We start from the raw sequence: 21,209 nt of genomic DNA, 5'->3' as shown, positions 1-21,209 counted from the left end.
GTAAATATACCAGATACAGACTACACTGTTTGAACTGGATCCAAATTCATTACTTTCAGAATAAGAACAATCAGCTCCTGACATCCACAAGCAGATGTCAATGGTTAAGTTTGTGGCAACTGATGTAGATATAACAGGTATTGACTACACTGTTTGAACAAACGGATCCAACTTCTTCACCTTAACAACACATAACCGCACAGATAGTTGGTCCTACAGACTGAATAAAAAGACAAAACAGAATTGTGTACAGCGTGAACAAAGCCAGTGTATTTAAAGAAAATGGGCAGAAAATGTTGATCAGCAGTTTTGAGCTGATAAACTGGTGCTTTAAGTCAATGTTATGCTTTATGGACACATATACATTTTTGTTAAATAATTTATAATATGAAAGTAATTCCTAAAAGCCATAATTCCAACCAAGAGCTGTGTATGGTGCAAAATAAAGCAAAAACAAAACAGTGCAAATTAATAAGATGTAAGCTGTTTTAACAACACTCATGTAACGTTGTGCATGATGTCCACTATAGTGAGTGTATATTGTTTTATATATATATATATATATATATATATATATATATATATATATATATATATATATATATATATATATATATATATATATATATATAAACTATCCCAAAGCACATCGGTGCCACTGTTTGCCCTGTGACTAAAAATATGGAAAAGCTTTAAAATATGCATGAAATAAATTATGAAAACTTCAACCTGGAGTGTACAAACTATACATCAATACTGGTCGGAGAGGCTGTGGAGATACGTGAGCAGATACACCAAAGCCATTTAACAGATCTGACATACTCAAGTCAGTTGGCATTGTGTGTACGTAGTCTTCATGTTTCGCACACACACACACACACACACACACACACACGGCCCATACATACAGCATGCTCACTCACAAAATAATGTTTCCTTCATAACTAAAACTGACCGCTCCCCATTCGTACTACAAGAATGTCCAGTCCAAAACACATAATTACATAAACTTACGCATGGTTATTGACAAAATGCTTAAACCGACATACTAAAATAAATGTAGGTCAATGCTACTGCAATTTCGCATAACATAAATCTCTGTCAAGAACACTTCCAGGTCATATTTCACTCCAAAAGCAAAGGAATAAATAAATAAATATAATGTTTTATATTTGTGTTAGAGGGCGAATAATTAGGCATAACCCAAAAATAATCCACATAAATTATCATTACCATCAAGTGAAAATGTATTTAATAATACAATAAAAACTGTATTTCAATTATGTACTGCAGTATTGTGTGTGTGTGTGTGTGTGTGTGTGTGTGTACAAAAATTAGATAAACACTAGATTATGATAATAATGCGGGAAAAACTCACTTGCATTATAAAAATTAGAAACGTAGGAAGGAAACATGTTAAAATGTCATGACAAAAAAGTCACAATGGTGGTTTATGCAAAATGTATTTTCTTGTTTTTATTTTGGGGTGAAATACAACCTGGGCATGTCCTCACAGCATTCATGTTTGCATGTGTGACCAAAATGATGATTAAAATGTTGAGTGATTAATAAATTCTATCACCATGAAAAAGCAAAGTAAAAATGAATGAGCTTACCAGCTCACCAATTGAGAGCTGCTCTATAAAACCCATCTAGAACTAAGTCAACACTAACATACCGTTAGTATTTCGGCTGTATAGTAAATATCAGTCTGTGCATCAAAAAGGACTACCGTGAACGAAACACAGGCATACAAATGAACCTAAAGTGAAGGACTTCTATAGTTTGGGAGTCATGTCAATACAGACCTAAACATGCACGTACAAAAACGTCACAAAGAACAAGGATTGTGGCACTCTTTTACCAGTCATACATAAACAATTCACTCATTTCATTTTTTGTTGCTTTGTCCTCTTCTTGTCCTCTTCTTGGAGTCCCGTTACACCCACTCAAGTTTCCTCCTCTATTTTAAGGACAGTCTTTCATCTTTCTCTCTTTTAGAAATTTGGTCACTTTCATGAGGTGAGGATTACAGACAAAGAGCAATTATGTGATGGAAGAGTGAAATTCAAGAGTGGAATGGCTATTTGAGCCGTTTTCCATGTTAACAGACTCCATCACAATCACAACTGGTGGCAACAGGAGGTCACGTCCGGATGTGAGTGATACATCTGCTGCGTGGACCAGCAATGGGCACAGACCTGCTGTTGTTGAAGATGATGATGGCGCACACACGTGGAATACAGAATGTTAGTTTATAGCTGGTTGCTACTGGTTCCATTGTTCTGAACGGAGTTTCTTTGCATCCAGGCTGGTGCTTGCAGGCAGGCAACGGTTGGTCCCGTATTTTCCAGACATCTGGAAGGTTTAGAAGTAGAGCGCTGGTTCACTGCTGAAGTCTGACAGAGAGGAGCTATCAGCAGGTGTCAGCTGGTGAAACAAACAAAAAAGCATGTGTGCAACTTGCCTTCACAGTAATCAATACCTCAAACCATCGGGCTTGTTTAAGAGATGTGCTAATATCTTTGGTTAATAATGTTAGTTTGGGTCAAAAATAACTGGCAATAACACAAATGTTATAACAACAACAACTATATATTTTTTCTATTTTAATATATATATCAATGTACTTTATTGTTGTTATGGTAAAGCTACATTTCCAGGAGTCATTACATCAGTCTTCAGTGTCACACGATCCTTCAGAAATCATTCTAATATGTTCATTTTACACTCAAGGATTTTTCTTATTATCACAGCTAATATTTGCTTAATATGCTTAAGATTTTTGTGGAAACTGATACTTTCAGAATTGTTTGATAAAACATCAGCATTTGTGTGAAATTGACATTTTTTAAAACATAAATGTCTTTACTGTCACATTTTAATAATGTAATGCATCCTTGCTGGATAAAAGTAATTTCTTTTTTTTTTTTTTTTATTAACTTCTTGACACCAAACATTTGAGTGGTAGTGTTTTTCTAGTTTGCAGTTGTGCTTAAATGTTTGTATGGTTATCTCTTTAAGAGTGACTCCTGTAATTCTGTAGACACAGAGAACAACAATAATAACTGATGGGACACTCAATGACAGTATTGTTCCCATACAGGCCACAGAGAATTTGATGAGGGGTTTAATTTAACTTGGGACAAAAATCAAACAACCATAACACTCTAGCAACTAGCAAGCAATTCCACAGAGATCCCATAATGCCCTCATTTTACATGGACGGGAACCAATATCATGTTCTTCTCGTTTTAAACCACACTTGTGTCCATATTTGTTTTTCTTACCATAACCTCCTCTGTACTCTGTGAAGTATCTTCCCCTCGGTGAGCAGACTCATCAAGCTTGTGTTCCTGCCAGGCGTTAAACTCCACTGAGTGTTTGGGTGTGTAACTGGAAAGATCTGAGGATGAGAAGAAAGGCATTAATGTCAATCCAGACTGAAGAACTACTCCATTTAAAAATACTGTAGATGACTGAATTATTAGGAAAATAATATATTAAAATAGAATATTAATAATAAAACATTCTATTGTATTCTGCATTTTATAATACATTTATACTGTAAATTATATATAATTACAATTATATACATTTTAATATTATAACTTATCTCTAATATACATTTTCCCTTCCCTTCATTTATATCAATTTTAACATAAAAAAGTGTATGTCCATGTTATTTGTCAACTACCCAAATGCAATAAATGCAACACCTCATGATTGACCAGCAGGTGTCAACAATGTTCAAATCTAAACCCATACAGCTGTAGTGGAACCCAGAGAGATCATTCCAACAAATCACCATACAAGAAATAGACCCCAACTTTCATACTAATAATCATTGGACTTCTAAGAGTTGCATCCCTAAACATAGGACAAAAAGTGCATTTATTTAGGTTGTAAAAATAGTGTATGAATTGGATCCATTTCCTGTTCACCTCATCTGTGGCTTCTGTGCCTTCCTCTCATTTGATCCATTTCCTGTCATTCTTCTCGTCTTACTCACCCGTGGTGTTGTTGGAGTCCGTGTGTGAGCTGGTGTAGCTGGCGCGAGGAATGCTTATCCTCCCTGCAATGAGCCCTCCATCATCTTCTCCTTCTTTTTCTCCTCCTTCCTCCTCGTCCTCTCCACTGTCCCACGCACTGCTCTCGGATGGGTATTCATAAGTGCTCTGCAGGCTGGACTCGTTGAAGGATATTTTCAGCTGTGGTGGAATCAGAGGACAGTTTGTTAGGTTTCACAGCAATTATAAATAAACCTGTAAATTTCCACAAAGTCGGAGCAGATAGTGGAGGAAGTGTCCAGCATACACGTGAACTCTTTCGAAACTATTTAAATGTATCCTAGATTGTACATCATGATGTTGTTTAAAAGAAGCCGACAGCAGTGATCTAGGCAAACTTTGCACCTTTGAAGAAGATAAGATAATAAGATAGTTTTGATTTGTTTAACATTTTAACATATTTAACATCACTACATAATTATAATAATTCCACTGTTATTATTTTAAATGAAAATGAATCTTAATTGTGGTAAATAGTAATAACGGAGTATGAGGCGTGTCCAAACTTGTTTATGGGACTATGGCAGAACAGCTGGTCCTGACCGAAACTAACTTTTGTTAAGCAAAACTATTACCAGGCCTGTGCACTTGGATCTATGGTAACAAATGGAGACATTTTTTGACTATTCACATAATGCAAATGAAATGGAAATGGGGAGACAAAAATTAAGCATTAACAGACAACAAAGTTGCTTTATTTTTTTTCCTCGCTCCTTACCATGGTTTATATAAGCTTTACTGTTTTTGATGATGTCTGATAATCTAAGTCAGTTGTGGTCATAAATGCTGACACACAAATCAATGCTGGGAAACTCGAATGAACTAAAAGTAGACTTACAGAAGTAGTGTGACGGTGGTAATCCATCACGATACTTTCAAATATAACATGGCACTGAATGATCACCATACTAACTTTTAATTAATAATCTGATATAATGCACTTCCTTTGTTCATACGTTTTTACATAGTACAAGTATTTAAAATAATAACTACATGTAATTACATCTGTAAGTACATAGTTGTTAAAGACACCAGACGTTTTTCTATAATTATGACAAAGCTCCTTGTTGCTGCCTTTTTTTTTTCAAAACAGAAATGTGAAAACAAACAGAAACAATTATTATTTAGGGGGAAAACAATGTATGATTGATTGATAAATAAATAAATAAATAAACAAATAAACATACACACACACACACACACACACACACACACACACACACACACACACACACACACACACACATATATATATATATATATATATATATATATATATATATATATATGCTTTAGCATTTTAATTAAATTACATATATATAATATATATTAATGACATTATTAATATTAATTGTATTAATAATATAATTAGTTGCCTCATTTGAAAGCAGCCCACGGCCCTTCTTGAGGACACCCAGTGGCTCCCGGCCCCCTGGCATACCCACTGTCACAAACACTTGAGGGTAGTTTACAAAAACGATTACCTTGAAACCAACAAGAACAGCCTAGCTTCACATAGAAACATACTAAAAACCCAGAGGACTCCAAAGCAACACCTTAATAATATGTTAATCTTATTAAGGACGTATCAAACAAATAAACAGTTACAAATAAAGGTTACTGAATGAATAAATACTGATTCAAACTCAATGTGAACGGCCACTGGAAGATATTATACCTTAGTGTGTGTGTGTGTGTGTGTGTGTGTGTGTGTGTCAACGCTGTCCTAAATCTACTCTAATCTCAATCACATGTCCTTACTCAACAACATATACGCACACTTAATTTACGAAGGCTTTGAACGTGGCTCTACAAGGCACACCCAGGAAAACGACCGGACAAAGGGCACATGTAATGGGGTGATGTTTATTTGATGTAATAAACATTATATTATATACCATCTAATTGTAAACCATAATGTGCTTTTAAAAAGTATCTGACCCAGATACCCAAGTGTTGTATGTGTTACAATAATAAATGTAATCATGAATTTTGCCTCTCAGTTTCTTTTAATAAGCTTTCCTGATCTATTTTCAAATACTCTACCATTCAAGTTATTTATTCAAAAATTACAGTTAAGACTTTTAAATAATAATAAAAAACTATTCCTTTTTAAATGTTTTTCCATCAATAAATAAAAATGTATAAATGTATATAAATAATTAAATGTCTCCGCAGCAGAGTTGTTTTTAAATCAGCGTATTAGGATGATTTCTGAAGCATTGTGTTACACTGAAGTCTGCGGTAATGATGCTGAAATATCAGATTTGCCTTCACATGAAAAAATTGATTATAAAATATATTAAAATAATAATTTTAAATGTTAAAATATTACTGTTTTTACCCTATTTTTTGTATCTGCAGCAGCTTTGCAGGACTTGACTAAAAGTGTTTTGTACATTCCATTTGTTAATAAAATTACTTTGAAAACATTCTGAAGCTTGAGACACTTTTACTTTCAAATTGTATTCTAATATGTAATTACAGTTGAATGCAGTAAACAGGGCTGCCATTGACTTTTAAGCTTCATTCTATCCATTACTCTTTCAGAGGTGTTGTACAATCTTTAATTTATTTTATTGACATAGCGTCACAAAATTTATTGTGGTTACATACAATACACAATGTATTCAAATTTATCTCTTTGTAACTCATGGCATTATTTGTTCATGTAATAATGTTCATTGCACATTTAAAGTTTTGCCAAACCCTACAGGCAAATGCAAATTTGTTCCAGCTCTAAAGTTGACACTGAGTATCTATGCACTGCAGTTATCAGAAAAAACAACTAGTTCAGGATTTTTCCATAATACTCATACCCATAATACAAGGGCCATTGGTCTACTGGAAAAGTACTCTCCACCCAAAGTTAATATCTCTGGCTGACTGAATCAGGTTTTCTTACAGACTTGCCTGTATTTGTCCAAGTTGCCCATGATAACAACATCTTTAAGTTTCCTCAAATAGGCTGAATCTGAAGTGCTATTAATCAGTCATAACTTCACAAACTTGTTACCACATATCAAAATCTTTAAGTTATCTGTGATTTTAGATTGAAGATTGTTCAGGGGTTAGATCACTTTCAGTTGGTCCCCATTGACTTCCATAGTATGACAAAAAAAAAAAACACTATGCAAGTCAAAGGGGACCAGCAACTCGTGGTGAACTATCCCTTTAAGACAGAGAACTAAATTTCATCGATTTCTGAAGAAAATGTGAGTAGTGGTTGGCCTTGCAAAACTCCCTGCAACAATGTTCTGCCTCTGTGTTAAATCAGAAAATTGAAAGTAATGGCACATCTGTTCAAATAGCTGCAAATCTGAGGTATAATGCATATTATTATGCACATTAAGTTAAATAAGCAAATGTAATACTTTGAGCAAATCCCTAAAGTAATAGTAATAGCGAAACTAAAATAGGAAAGATTTTCTCTCAAGGCATTTTCTGATTGTCTTCTTTGCAAAGGACATTATGCTGCCTCAGAATTGGTATAAGCAAAGGTATCTTAGAAAATGTCTAGCTTTTGAAACTTGTTTTGTCTGAAGTATATATTTTGTCATAAATGCAATGGGCAGCTCACTATAGGTTTTGGAACAGCAATTGCATCGCATTTACATAAATATTACAATTTAGCACTAGTCATAGCGTTAAACTACACTTGTGACCATAGCCATTTTCCCAATCAACTATTGTAGTTTCTTGGTACTGTACCCACTGCTTTCTAAGGCACAATTTGCCCAAACTCTGCATAAGTCACTGGCAGTATCAAGCAAAGTTTCCAGTGTGGAGTTATTTGGTCATTCTTGGCTCAAGCTCACATATTTCCTGACTATTCATCCAGCGTTAGACATTTAAGCACAGCATGAAATGCTGGCAGTTTCAACCATTTCCCATCACAAATCAGCACACAAGCACAGCGATGTTGTAGTAATGATAAACTGTAATAATAGTCATAATAGCAGCTCATTTCATCCTTAATGTTCGGATTATCACAGAGGTCTGTACATATAAATATGGATGAGTACTTAAATAATTTATATAATAACTAGAGATATTTACTTTCAGAAATTTCCATAATCAATTGCAATTAAATCAATCAATTAATAACATTTTTGATGCAAAATTCATTATTATTATTATTATTATTATTATTATTATTATTATTATTAACAATAATAGTTTAATATTTAATCATATGCAGATCAGTTATTCCCAGTAAAATTGAATAAACAAGTTTATGTCTTTAGTGTAATGCTTCTTGTTAATCATTTTAAAAACAGCCAAAAAGGGAGAGACAGACTTGGGGGTCTCTCCCTGAATTACAACCTTTGGTTGGCAGCAGACTGTAAACACAGAAGCTGTTTGTCTGCGTGTTTGTGTGTGGAGAGAAGATTGTTGCAGCCTCTCAGTGAAGTGTAAAGCAGACTGAGCAGATGCCTGATTAAAGCTAATCTCCTGCCAGAGTGTTTAATATTAGAAATCCCTCAGCACAGTAGAGATGGTAAGACCTACAAAACATAAACACACACACATGGTTTCACAAGCGTGTGATATGGGTGAACCAGCATGACAAATGTGTGTATTATCATATGATATAAAGGATTATAATATTTCAGTCATGTATAAAGCATTTCATTTGCACTATAGAGTATGAGGAACTCTGCTTGCAAGACATCCAATGCACACATACAGCAGGAAGTAGTGGTTGAGCTAAGGTTTTATAAATATGATGACAATAATGCAATGTACACAAAACATGTTTCACAATATTTACTAAATTTTGAGTAACTACTTTTTTGGAGGTAACATTAAAGTGAAAAATATTAAATCAAATTGGCTCATGTCTAAATAAAAATATAGATATATCATTTATATCTTTTTAATTATGTCTACAGGTTTTTTTTTTTTCAGTTTCATTTTCAGTACAAGTTAAATAAATAAAATATGAACTAAACTTAATGAAAATGAGAAATGTTGCTTTGGCAACTAGATGCAGTAAAACAAGTTTAGGTTTTATTTCTTTCTTTCTTTCTTTTTTTTTGTTAAAAATTGTTTTATTTGAAGTAAATCCTTCATCCATGGAATGGCTTAAAATCTTTATCAAACTTTAATTTTGTATGTATTTAGCCACTTAGGGTCAATAAGGCACAACACAACTTCATTCTGTTATCTCGCTCTCTTAGATGCGGGCTCTATGTGAGCGCTTCAAAAGATTTATGTTTTGAATATGAATATCCTTTTTAACTTTTTAAACTTTAAAATTATCACAGCTTCCAAAAAAAAAAATATTAAGCAGCTCAACTGTTTTTAAAATTGATAATAAATCATCATATTAGAGTGATGAGGATCACGAGACACTGAACAATGGAGTAATGGCTAATGAAAATGTTCAGCTTTCCATCATATTGTGTATTATAAAGTGTTTAAAAATATTTCACAATATTAGCTACTGTTTTTACTGTATTTTGATCAAATATATGCAGGCTTGATGAGCACCAGTGACTTAATAAAAATAAAAATAAACATTAAAACATAAAAAAAAAATGACTGATTCCAAACTTTTGAATGGTATTCAATATTTCCAGGTTATGATTAAATTAGAAATTTGACCCCACTGTGCACACTAAATAAAAATTTACCATTAGACTACAGAAATAGGTGCACAAGGCATTAATTCTGCTGAATCCCAACGATTTTCCCTCACAATCAGAATATAAAATGTGGAAAAAGTGTGCTGATTCCATGTGAGCCAGATTTGAGGCATGCTCTCATTTTATGGAAAGGCTTGAAATATTAATCAGGTCTAGCATTAGCACACATGAACAACACTGTTGTTATGGTGTGTAACGCAGCCTGATATGGGCGGTTTGATAAATCATTGGCAAGTACAGGGCAAAGGGAGGGAAGGAAGTGTTTTGGAAACAAAAAGGCACAGATATCTAATTTGGGATTTCTAATGATAGGATAGAAAGACTGTGGTCACTGTTGCTCAGCGACAGGAACCACTGCTATTTTTAAAGGAGAGAGCAGAGGAGGAACTATTGCAAGAGCAATGCATGCAAAGGGCAAGAAGACAAGTATGCTATACACTGAGAGGTAAAGCTGCTTAGAAAGACAAAGAAGACTCCTATCAACAGGCTTATCACAGAAAACCAGGGCAGGAAATCATAAACACACTCATATCATTCTATCTGTGATGATCTACAATGGTCAGCTGGTATTTTTGTGCAGCTTGAGCTTAAGGTCAGGGTTTATTTGAATAAGCTTTGCATTGACTATTTCAAGTCTGACTCAAACAACAAATTATCATATGTGCAAACATCCATGCAAGTCAACACGTGCACAGGTATTTGACACAAATTTGTTTGTCTTTCAATTTATGTAATTTAAAAGAATATTCCAGGTTAAAATTAATTCAAGGAATAGGTTACCCATAAACCAAGACGGCATCAAGACTGGAATTATAATTAAAGCTAATGTAAATTTAGGCATCACAACATTACAATTTATGAAAAAATTTATATTTATTTGAGATTAGGATTCAATTTAGATTTATGTGTTATAATTATTTTGTTGTTGTTGTGTTATAAATTGACTATTTTTTTATTTTTGAAGAAATGACTAATGTTTTTAAAGATCAAGCGTTAGATGACAGCAAATGTCATCTAAATGTGCAAACGGGAAATAATGTGCACACTAAAAGTTAAAATATTATGAAATATTCTTATAATTCAAAGTAACTGTTTTCTATTTGAATCCGCTTTAAAATGTAATTTATTCTGGTGATGGCAAAGTCAAATTTTCAGCAGCCATTACTTTAATCTTCAATGTGACATGAATCTTTATAAATCATTCTAATATGCTGATCAATAAATACTTCTGATTATTTTTATTAGTGTTGAAACAGTTGTGCTGCTTAATATTTTTGTGGAAACCTGCAGTTACTTCCTGTATTTTAAATCTTTTGTGACATTATAAATGTATTTATACTGTCACTTGTTTATCAGTTTAGTGTGTCCTTGCTGATTAAAACTATTAATGTATATTAAAATAACATTTTCCTGACACCAAACTTTTGATTGTAGTGTACTGTACATACCCACTTATCATAGTTTTTCATAATTTTTGAAGCTTGAACATTTTGGTCCCCGTTCACTGCTACTGCATAGAAAAAAAGCGACACAATACAATATTCAAAGTGTGTTCCAGAGAAAAACTAACAGCATATGGGTTCAGACCAACATAAGGTTGAGTACATAATGACACCATTTTCAATTTTGGCTTAATTGTTTCTTTAAGAATTTAATTAACTTGAAAAGCAACATTGACACATTTTTTTTAACACTCTCACATCTACACAGACTACAACTTTCTCTCTCTCTCTCTCTCTCTGTCTCTCTCAAATTCTCTCTGCTCCTCTCTCTGTCCCTCACATACACACCGGTAGCGACTCTTGAATTAAACATGACAGTGACAGTGGCGCTTTGCAGTCTGAATTCTAATTACATCGACTCTATTGTAGATACTGCAGCCATGTGATACACATGATACACACTCTCACATATAGTACACAGAAGTGGTCCATATTGGATTACACAGTGGCGTCAAGACTGTAGGATACATCTTTAAATGATCTGAAGTTCATCACAAAATGGCACATGATGGCAAAGTAAAAAGCACACAGCTGCGGAAGAGCCAATGTCTGCAAGGATAACTTCCTGGAGGACACCACTAAGGTTAAGAGAGGGGAGACGGGGGGAGGGGGAGTAAAGGAGGAAGTGAGAATGAGAAAAGAGAGAGAGAGAGAGATAGAGGTGTGGTGTGGTGTGGTGCATGATGGAGAAGGCATTCTGACTGGTCAATAATTAAACATAGTGGACTTTCACACTCGTAACAGGACGTTTAGGGGAAGAGGAGGGTTGTGTGTTTGTAAGACACACATCATAAAAATAAGACAAATTTTACAGACAGAAATATTTCTTGCAAACTGAATGAATGTACAATGAGAGGTGTGAATAAGAATAAAGGCTGACCAAACAAGAAGTTCTTATGTGTCCATATGACAAATAGGAGTGCTTTATTTATCCAAAGAATTAAAATTCCATAAGTATTATAAATTGTAACTGTACAAATATTATTACATTCTTGGGGGGTTGCCACACATGACATTTAACAATCGAAACTAACCTTTCCTTCACATGAGAATGTCATTTTCTGACATTTTAATATTGTCATTGACAAACACTAATAACGGGTGCTCTTAATGACATCATTTCCTGTTCTTTAAGTACATTATTCCGAATACTTGATAAGGATTCTTTTCAAGAATTACTTTGAAGAAGGAGCCATTTTCTACGTGATATGAGGCCAGGAATGATAACCAATCATCTATATAATGACTGGATTGCTCATTGAGTTCTAAACTACCATCAGAAGTGTTCAAGTGGCCATCTTACTATTCCCTACCGGCAGAGAGCATCAATGACTGACAGAAAAAACATTATTTTAATTGTTTAAATATTCAACATGAACATATATCTGGTAATAGTTTCTGAAATGTATTTGAATATACAATGAATAATACAATACAAGCCTCTGTTCCTACATGAACTTGACATGATTTCAAACATGATTGAAATTCAAAGCCTACCATGCATCATCTTGGAAATAAAGCTTAATCTCTTTAAATTCATACCGTTTGTAAGTTATGTGTTTATTTTAATGTTCTATTTTAGCAATTCAGACTCTCCGTGCAAATTATATGGCGTTATATCATTTAAGTTTGCTTAGTTAAATGTTATGTTTATTTATTTAATTAATTATTTATTTAAAACCAATGTTAAAATCATTACTTGCTTCAAAGTTAATGCTGTTAATGAAATCATGATTGAAACATTTGCAGTTCGTCTACTGAATGAATAAAAACACTATAACAAAATTACATAAACAGTGAATAACGGTACAAGGCGAATTAAGTTATAAGTGTCTACCAAGCATCAATCTTTATTCAAATTTCGTGAGCACTCTGATGTTTATCATATTCATCTGATGTATACTACTGTAATGAATTTGAAAGTAACTTTTTAATAAGCAGGGGAAATTCCCGACAAATAATCGTTTACATGCTAAGGTCGCTTGTGTTGTAAGAATTTATAGAGATACTTGAGATATAAATCACTGACCCATTAGCTGATGTTTTCTCATTAAAACCATACAATTTCCTATTAATTCAACAGAATGCATTGAAATACCAATATGCCGCACAGTGGTTTCACTTTAAAACGTCATGAGCATTCCAGTTCTCTATTATAGATCAGTTATGGTAACCCATTCTCTGAATTTGTGCTCTGCCTTTAACTAGTACTGTACACACACACAAACATACACACACACCCGGAGGCAGGGGGTTCGGTGCCTTGCAGAAGGGCACATAAGTCACTGGTATTGAAGGTGGAAGGTGGACATTCACTCCCCCCACCTACTGTACAATTTCTGCGATTACTGAGACTCGAACCCACAACCTTTGGGTTACCAGTCTGACTCTTAAACCATTAGGCCATGACTGCCAGGAGAGTCAAAATTAGGTGAGCTGCATGCTGATATTGTTTGTATTACATACAACAACAAAAAAAAAAAAACGAATAATCTTACTAGCAAAAACAAACCAGTTTAAAAAAAAAAAAGATTAAACTGCTCAGTATGAAATACTTCTGCAATGTCTTTTTGAACTTTTTGGTGAAAAGGGGGACAGAAACTTTCAGATTTCATAAAAAATATCTTAATTTCTCTTTCAAAGATGGATAAAAATCTTTTTATCCAAGGTGCTTAAAAGGTTCTTCTCAGCGATGCCATAAAACCATTTTTGGCTCCACAACGAACCATTCAGTCAAATGTTCTTTAGAGAACCATCTCTCTTCCCTTTTTATGATCTGAAGAACATTCTTTTGCCAACAAAGAACCTTTTGTGAAACACAAAACCACTCTCAACTGCCTCAAAGACAAACAGAGACTCACTAATGGATAACCAACACATAGGCACACCAGCATAACAAGCCCCTGCACACTTTCTAAAGCTGGGCCAATCCTTCTTCATGGGCTTCAAGAATGAGCATATGACCCCTTTAATGATATTAATAATATTAACTTTTTGTGTTAAAAATTAGCATTTTTATCTTCAGATCAAAGATCCACTTACAAATGTTATCTGTATGCTGAGTGGATCCTTGTATACTCTAGTAATGCAATCTTTGATGTACAGAGCAGTATTCAAATTAGACACTATCAGACAAATTGCTATTTTATAATTTCCAGTCAAGTATCAACACATTTTAAGGCTATTATCTCCTATTCTATGTCACATTCTTCTAAGCCATAATTACAGAGTAAATGTGGCATCAGATTCAGCAAATATCTCATGATCTTTCCCATGAAATCAGACCTTACTGAGCTTACACACACATACTTCTGCTGCCAAAGTCATCTGAGCTTTCAGTCTGAAACTCAATCAGCTCATTTTAATTATATTTAGCATTACATGTTTACCATGGTTCAGCACAGACTTGGATCTATAGATAGGTTCTTGAACTAATTCACTCTCGTTGCTCTACTCACAAAAGAGATGTAACTCAAGGCACAGGCAAATCTAATGGTCATAACATCATGACTGTTCTACATAACAGAAGGATTCACTCAAGCCCTGGAGCATAATGAGCTGACCCTGGACAGACAATATGCTAAGAGCATTGGTAGGTTTTTAGCACAAACCCCTCAACCACAGCTCACTTAAGATAAAGGACGCAGTCAGGCTTCTCAGGCTGATTTAGACCATAAACCTGAATAGCTATATTTGTAAGAAATGTATCATTCTAGGGAAATTATTTTGGGGAGAGAGTTTCTTTTTATTCTGAAACTATTAATAAGCAGCAAATAAGAAAAACTAATAACAATAAGTAATAATAGTGAGAACTGGTCCCCAAACTAAAGTGTGGCCATGTTTTCTAATGGCGAATCATTCTTTCAGGGCTCTTTTAGCGATTTGGGAAAAACTTGACAAATTTGGGTTTTTCCACGTGTGTATATTCTCAAACACAAAGCCCTGGCCTCAAGAATATAAAGAGCTTTTGGAGTAAGTAGGCCATAAAGATACACTTCTCAATGCTGCTGAAATAAAGACTGTGGACCAACAGAAACCAACACAGAGAGAGAAAGAAACCAAGATGCGCATTAACACAGTGAGCAAAAAAAAAAAAAAAAAAAAAAACCTTGGCCTTGATGTTGCCATATTTGCTGCTTCCCTGTCTAAGCTCCAGACCAGAAAGGGCTTCAGTGTAACCTCTAAACCCCAACAAAGCAAAGGTGTGGCATGAGCCAATCCCAAGCGTAACAATCACCTACATACAACAGAGAGTGAGGACAAAAGCAGAACATAACCTAACCCAAATTGGGCCTAACCCACACAGAAGAGACAACAAAACTGTTACATAAGGTCAAAAATGGAGTGCACAACTTTCTGTCAATGATAAACTGATAAGATTTCACTATAGATTCAAATGTACACATAAAGACTTAAGCATTTCTACATTGTGAAAATGAGGGCCCACAAAAGCATATTCATTTGAGGTTATTTAATAAAATGTGAGTGATGCATACCTTACTGTAGGTTTTTAAGGCGCATTTACACCAAGCACAATAACTACAAAAAACTAAATTAGCATCCACACCCACCGATGAAAACGTTCTGTGTCTGCACACTGCATTTACGTCATCTGCAACTTTAAATGCTCAAGCTCTTTAAAGTCATGTGGGTTGTGACTGTCCAATGCTTTTGTCATTAATCATCTGATAATAATTAATCATGATTACTAATAGCTATGGTTTGGACTTCCCTGTTGTCATAAGTTAGAATGCTTATTAACACTTTATAGTTACAGTTAATGTTATAACGTTAACTATAAATGGCCCTTAAGGGTGATGTCCACTACACAATAAAGAGACATGTTTTAAAAAGGTTTAAGTCACAGGATGCATGCTTAATTTCAACAGAAAGGAACATTTTTACTACTTTTAAGATGACATAGTGTATTAAAAACAACAAGGGTGCAAAACTTTAGCATCACAAATCATCAATGAACAAAATAAACAAAAACCTACATGGATTATGCATAATGACTTAAAACAATAACAGAAAAGCCAGGCGTTTTCTTGCCATTTGTTATTAAAGTACAAAAGTGCTGCTTTTGCAGTAGAACTGATGCTTATCAGAGAGTTTATTGTGCAGGCAGTCCAACACAATTAGCTGTCAGCTGTCTAAAAACCTTGCAGAGAAGTAGTGTCTCTAAATTTTTCCATATTATCAATAGAGCTAAATAAATTAAAGCTAACATAAAAATTTGAAGAAAAAACTAAACATGTAAAACTCTAATCGACCAAGTTGAACATTTGGAACCATCCCAACTTTTAACACGATATGAATCTAAACCTTGTTTGATATTAATTAGTTTGTTTGCAAGTACTACCATGCAGAGGAAGTGAAACGGATCATTGCTGCTTGTTTGGTTTCCTGTCTTGAGATCAATTTTGACTGTGAATAGAAGCTTGTTATGTAGCAGGTCAAACAAATCTCAAGTACGGCCATGCAAGTTACAAATACTGATAAATATCCACTCTATAAAATACAAATCCTGACTACAAATTTCATGTTTCATGAAATGGCCAAAAAAGGCTTAAAATGTATCGTTTTAGCAAAATAGTTATTCAAACATTTTTTTAAAGGGAAGATTAAACCAGTTTTCTAAGTTTTGCCATTTCACATTCCCTTCAGGATTCACAGACAAGAGACCTAAAATCCCTTTATTAGACCTCAGTAACTCTGATACTTGACTCCGAACAGATCACATGACTCATTTTCCTACGTAAATCTCCTGGCCTCCTCTGTAAAGTTCTTTACTGCTGTTTACATTTGGTTATACATTTAAGTTGCTATTTGAGCACATTGTTGAGCGCTGGTCATGTCTATAACAGGGCACAAACTACATAGCCTCAAACAGCATTTTCTATATTATTTGCATATAGCATTTTCTATATTCATTTCTGTAGTTTTGTACTTCAAGTTGCCCTGCAAAATTGAAATTGTTGTTTTGTTTTTAGTGGATGTATTAAGTCATTTCTTCTTCAAGTTCACAAAGGTGTCTTAGCACAGTAAGCACATTTTGCTCAAGGAGTGACATAAATTTAAAATAAATGTCACTTGTTTTGCTATTCTGTTATCTGATGTAACAGGCTGCACATTTTTTGGTGTGGCTATCCAAATGGGTTTCACTGTATCCACCTGATTTATTTGTAACTTGAAAAATGTGTTATGCTGCATGATGTTGCAAATTGGTATTTATTGTTATAATTGATAATATCATAATCATAAACACCGGTTTGTAGCTCATATAGTTTTACTGTTTAATCATCTTTGTTATTCTTCTAGTTATTAATAAATTTCTTCAGTTTTTGCTAAATAAGTTGGATAGCACAGAAAGTTAAAGCTTGTTTGATCTGATGAGATGCATGGTTTTATGAGATGTCTTTGGAAAATCTAAACAACGGTGTTGAGACATCTTGAATGATGCAGTGGTTATGAATACAGTGAACCTTTGAACAGGTCATTAACACCCAGCCACTATCTGAAAAACATCTAGAAAGCCTTTTTCATGCATTTGGACAAATTTGGAACATACAAGCAAACCTACCGTATACACACAAACTGTATTAATATTTTTTTAATTCATTAAGAACATCAACATTGATTTAATAAAGACACTTGCCAAGAAAAGGAAAAGGTTAATTCTTCTTAAAAGGATAGTTAACCCAAAATTGAAAGTTCTGCCATTATTTACTCACCCTCATGTGGTGCCACAACCCACATAACTTTGTTTCTCCAGTAGAGCGCAAAATGGGATATTAGGCAGAATGAAAATGAAACGTAACTGGGAGTGCCTAATATTGCACTTAGTGATCCACAAAAGGAAGAAATAGATAAAGGTTTTGAATGACATCAGGATGAGTAAATGATGACAATGTTTGTTTTTGGGTAAACTATACCAACTGAGCCACTTCATACAGACATTATATTTCTTTGATACATGTCTAGTAAGTAATACGGAAACAAAGATCATTGTAAGTGTCATTAGATATTATGCTAAATATGATATTATATTACCTTTTTTCCTGTTGAGCCAGTCTTCGAAAGGCAGGATCGCCCAAGAGAGAGGTAGCCCCCAATGACCTCTATCTCCTCTGCAGCAGGGTAACGCTTTTTAATCAGGGTTCCCAGGTGGACATAAGGGGCTTGTGGTGTGCTCTGAGATTCACTGACAACTTCTGGGGTCTCAGCAGGGTCAGACTGGGCCTCGGGCCTCCGTTTCGGAACGACTGTAAACGTATTTCCTTTGCGCCTCTGCACTGCAGGGCTCACAACAGGCGGCGTGGGCTCCACGACTATGTCATCAATGTTTGTGATAGGCAGCTTATCATCCGGAGATGGGACTGATTTGACGGGTGAGCCAATTGAAGGTGGAGAAGCTGGGGCTGGGGAGGTGGGTGTGGTAGGTGGGGTATGTTGCGGAGACACTGTTTTGGCTTCTATGGTCAGCTTTTCTGTAAGCTTTGTTGTGGAGGGTATGGGAGCAGCAGGCGAGGGGGTTGGCACTGTGGGCTCTGAAGATGCCACTCCCACCAGGGGTCGTGAGGATGGAGGGGAAAGCACAGGGCTGGATGGGGCGGTGCTGCCAGGTGACGAAATGGCTGCTCGACTCTTGGGAATGACGGTGAAGGAATTGCGAGACTGGAGTCGCAAGTTGGCGAGTGCACGGGCCTGTAGATCACCGGCCGGAAGAAGAGAAAGATCCGGGTGAGGGGACGGACGGATCTCAAAACTGGGCGATAAAGGGGGTGATGTGGGGCTAGGAGTACAGTCGGCACGGGCATGGTGGCTCTCTGGAGAGCATGGCACCTTGGCTTTAGAGGCCCCATCTATGCTGTCCCAGTCCCGTTCTCTAACAGGCTTGGACGGAGACCTCTCAGTGTCCTCCCTGGGATACACAGTGACACTTCGTCCCCCACTCCCCTCGAAACGTCTCCATGCAGAAGATGCTAACTGAGGGGATCCAGAAACGGGTGTACTACTCCCTGAGCCACTAGGAGAGGTGTGATGATTGCTCATGGAAGACTTGACATTTTGGAAGACCTTACTGTGTGAGGAACCGGCTTGCGGAGATTCTGGGCATTTTGGCACCGCATCTGGCTTGGGTCTAGGGCTTGGCCTGATAGGACTGGAATCCAAGTCCAGGAGGTTTTCCGTGCTGCGTGACTTGGGCTGCAGCTTGCCATAATTCCTGTCAAATTTCTGTAGCATGCGACTCACCCTGCCTTGCCCCTCCAGCGGGGAGGAAGCCGGTCGTCCCAGCGTGCTGAGGTTCTCCTCGCTTTTACTAAGTGCAGTATCGTAAATGACCACTTCCTTCGCGCGTATCTCAGTAACTGGACTACCTCTTCGGTCCAACAGGTCATTGAGAGAGCTATATCCGCTCACCGTGCCGTTCTGCTGCAGTTTCGATGCATGTTTCAAACCACATCCTTCCGAGAAGTACTCCGGGTCGGATTCAATGATGATGATATTGTCAGCGCGTATAGTCCGTATACCGGGGACGTTGCCGTATAACTCGAGGATGTGCTGAACAGGTCGCGCGGCGTTCTCTTGGCTCTGACGCTTCTTTCGTTCTTTTTCCAGTTTAATGAATGGGTTTTCCTGCAGCGGACCCAAGCTCTCTTGCAATACCAGGCTCTCCTCCGTGCGGCTCGGGTCCGCGGATGGCCAGTGCTCTTTTGTTTTCACCGGTGACAGATCCGGGCTTTTGGTCGCGCGCTTGGCAGCGGTAATGGTGTAGTTCGTGCTAGATTGTGCGCCGGTGATATCATCCTTGCTTTTGCTGCCAGTTACCTCGCCGTTATGTCGAGATGCGACGGACTCGGCACCTGCTCCGCCGCCCTTCGCCTTTCTCCGCTCAAGGATCTCGCGTTTCCAGGCCGGCATCCTCGGGCTCTCCTGCCCCGGCTCTTGGCGAAGAACGCGAAGATCCCCGCCCGACATTATGGGAGAAACGGGTTTAATAGAGATAGGTGTGAAACCAAAAAAATCTCTCGCCGTACCTGCAGCGCCTCTTCTTACTCGTACTCCTGCATCATTGCAGCCTCAACAATGTATCCTGCATGATGATGATGATGTGCCTGTCTCCCGACACGACCCCGCCCTCGGAAAGTGACGTCAGGTCTTCGTCTCAGGGTTGACACCTCATTTGGTCATTTTGACTTGAGGCACAGCATTTGTTTTAACATATGTCCCACCCCCTACTTTCTACTATTGTGAAAACTAAAGCGAGCCCTGTCAGTCAAACACAGCGAGTCCCGCCCATCTCAGGACATTAACCCTTTCATTATTTAGAGTTTGGTGGCCCCTGGTTTATGTTATGAATTGGCAAAAATGTGAGCTGTTTGGATCAAGATCACAGCAAGCAAAATAAATAAATAAATACATTCTGAAACAATTAATCTGAAACAAATTAAATGAAGATAAATATAACAAAAATAAATAAACATACATGGGTATGTGAAAATACATATGACTATAATAGCCCTACAGTGTTTCGAATGCAGCAAAAACAAAGGTGAGTGAAAGGATCAAAAATGGTGTGTTTGATCAAATAAACTGAATAAAAAGTAGAATAACGCCATGTGATGGTGTAGTACCACTACTGTCCTCGTCACTCTCATAATCCAGTTTTAATCAGATTAATTAAAGGGCACAGAAATAAAGATTATAGCAAGACATCATAAGTACAGAGCGTCAAGTTATTTATAGACTTTGTTTATCCAAATACATGGCTGTAGCCTATTATGCACCTGGGCATTCTGTGCATTCAGATAAGCTCATAATCGGGGATGGACGGCAGGAAACAAATGTTCCTTTAAGATATGGGTGTACGACCTTTAGTACTGCTGTTGGCATTTACAGCCACAATGGGTTGCATGTCAACTTAGACATATTAATATTTTTAAAATGTCTAAACGTGATCAAGGAAATTATTTTATGCTATT

The 21,209-nt window shown here is 36.2% G+C and overlaps 1 protein-coding gene across 1 annotated transcript; it reads right to left on the bottom strand.

Moving 5' to 3' along the window:
- Window positions 1–1,437: 1,437 nt before the first annotated feature.
- On the bottom strand, window positions 1,438–20,547 carry LOC113083575 (taperin-like). The gene is made up of 4 exons (XM_026254630.1): window positions 18,277–20,547; window positions 4,013–4,211; window positions 3,291–3,406; window positions 1,438–2,430 (listed from the first exon to the last, which is right to left on the bottom strand). Exons 1-4 carry the CDS (start codon window positions 20,203–20,205, stop codon window positions 2,368–2,370), a joined length of 2,307 nt encoding a protein of 768 aa, XP_026110415.1. The 5' UTR covers window positions 20,206–20,547; the 3' UTR covers window positions 1,438–2,367.
- Between the last annotated feature and the right edge of the window lie 662 nt (window positions 20,548–21,209).

Source organism: Carassius auratus, chromosome 5, assembly GCF_003368295.1.
Source record: "Carassius auratus strain Wakin chromosome 5, ASM336829v1, whole genome shotgun sequence".
NCBI classification, from domain to species: Eukaryota; Metazoa; Chordata; class Actinopteri; order Cypriniformes; family Cyprinidae; genus Carassius; species Carassius auratus.
Note: the sequence above shows the minus strand (reverse complement) of the source record. Positions and strands in the feature narration are given on the sequence as shown.

Coding starts and splice junctions, on each gene's coding strand:
- LOC113083575 (XM_026254630.1), bottom strand. CDS start 20,205: ATGTCGGGCGGGGATCTTCGCGTTCTTCGCCAAGAGCCGGGGCAGGAG. Junction 3,407..4,012: donor GGACTCCAACAACACCACGG/GTGAGTAAGACG, acceptor TCTCATCCTCAG/ATCTTTCCAGTTACACACCC. Junction 2,431..3,290: donor AGAGTACAGAGGAGGTTATG/GTAAGAAAAACA, acceptor TTGTTTCACCAG/CTGACACCTGCTGATAGCTC.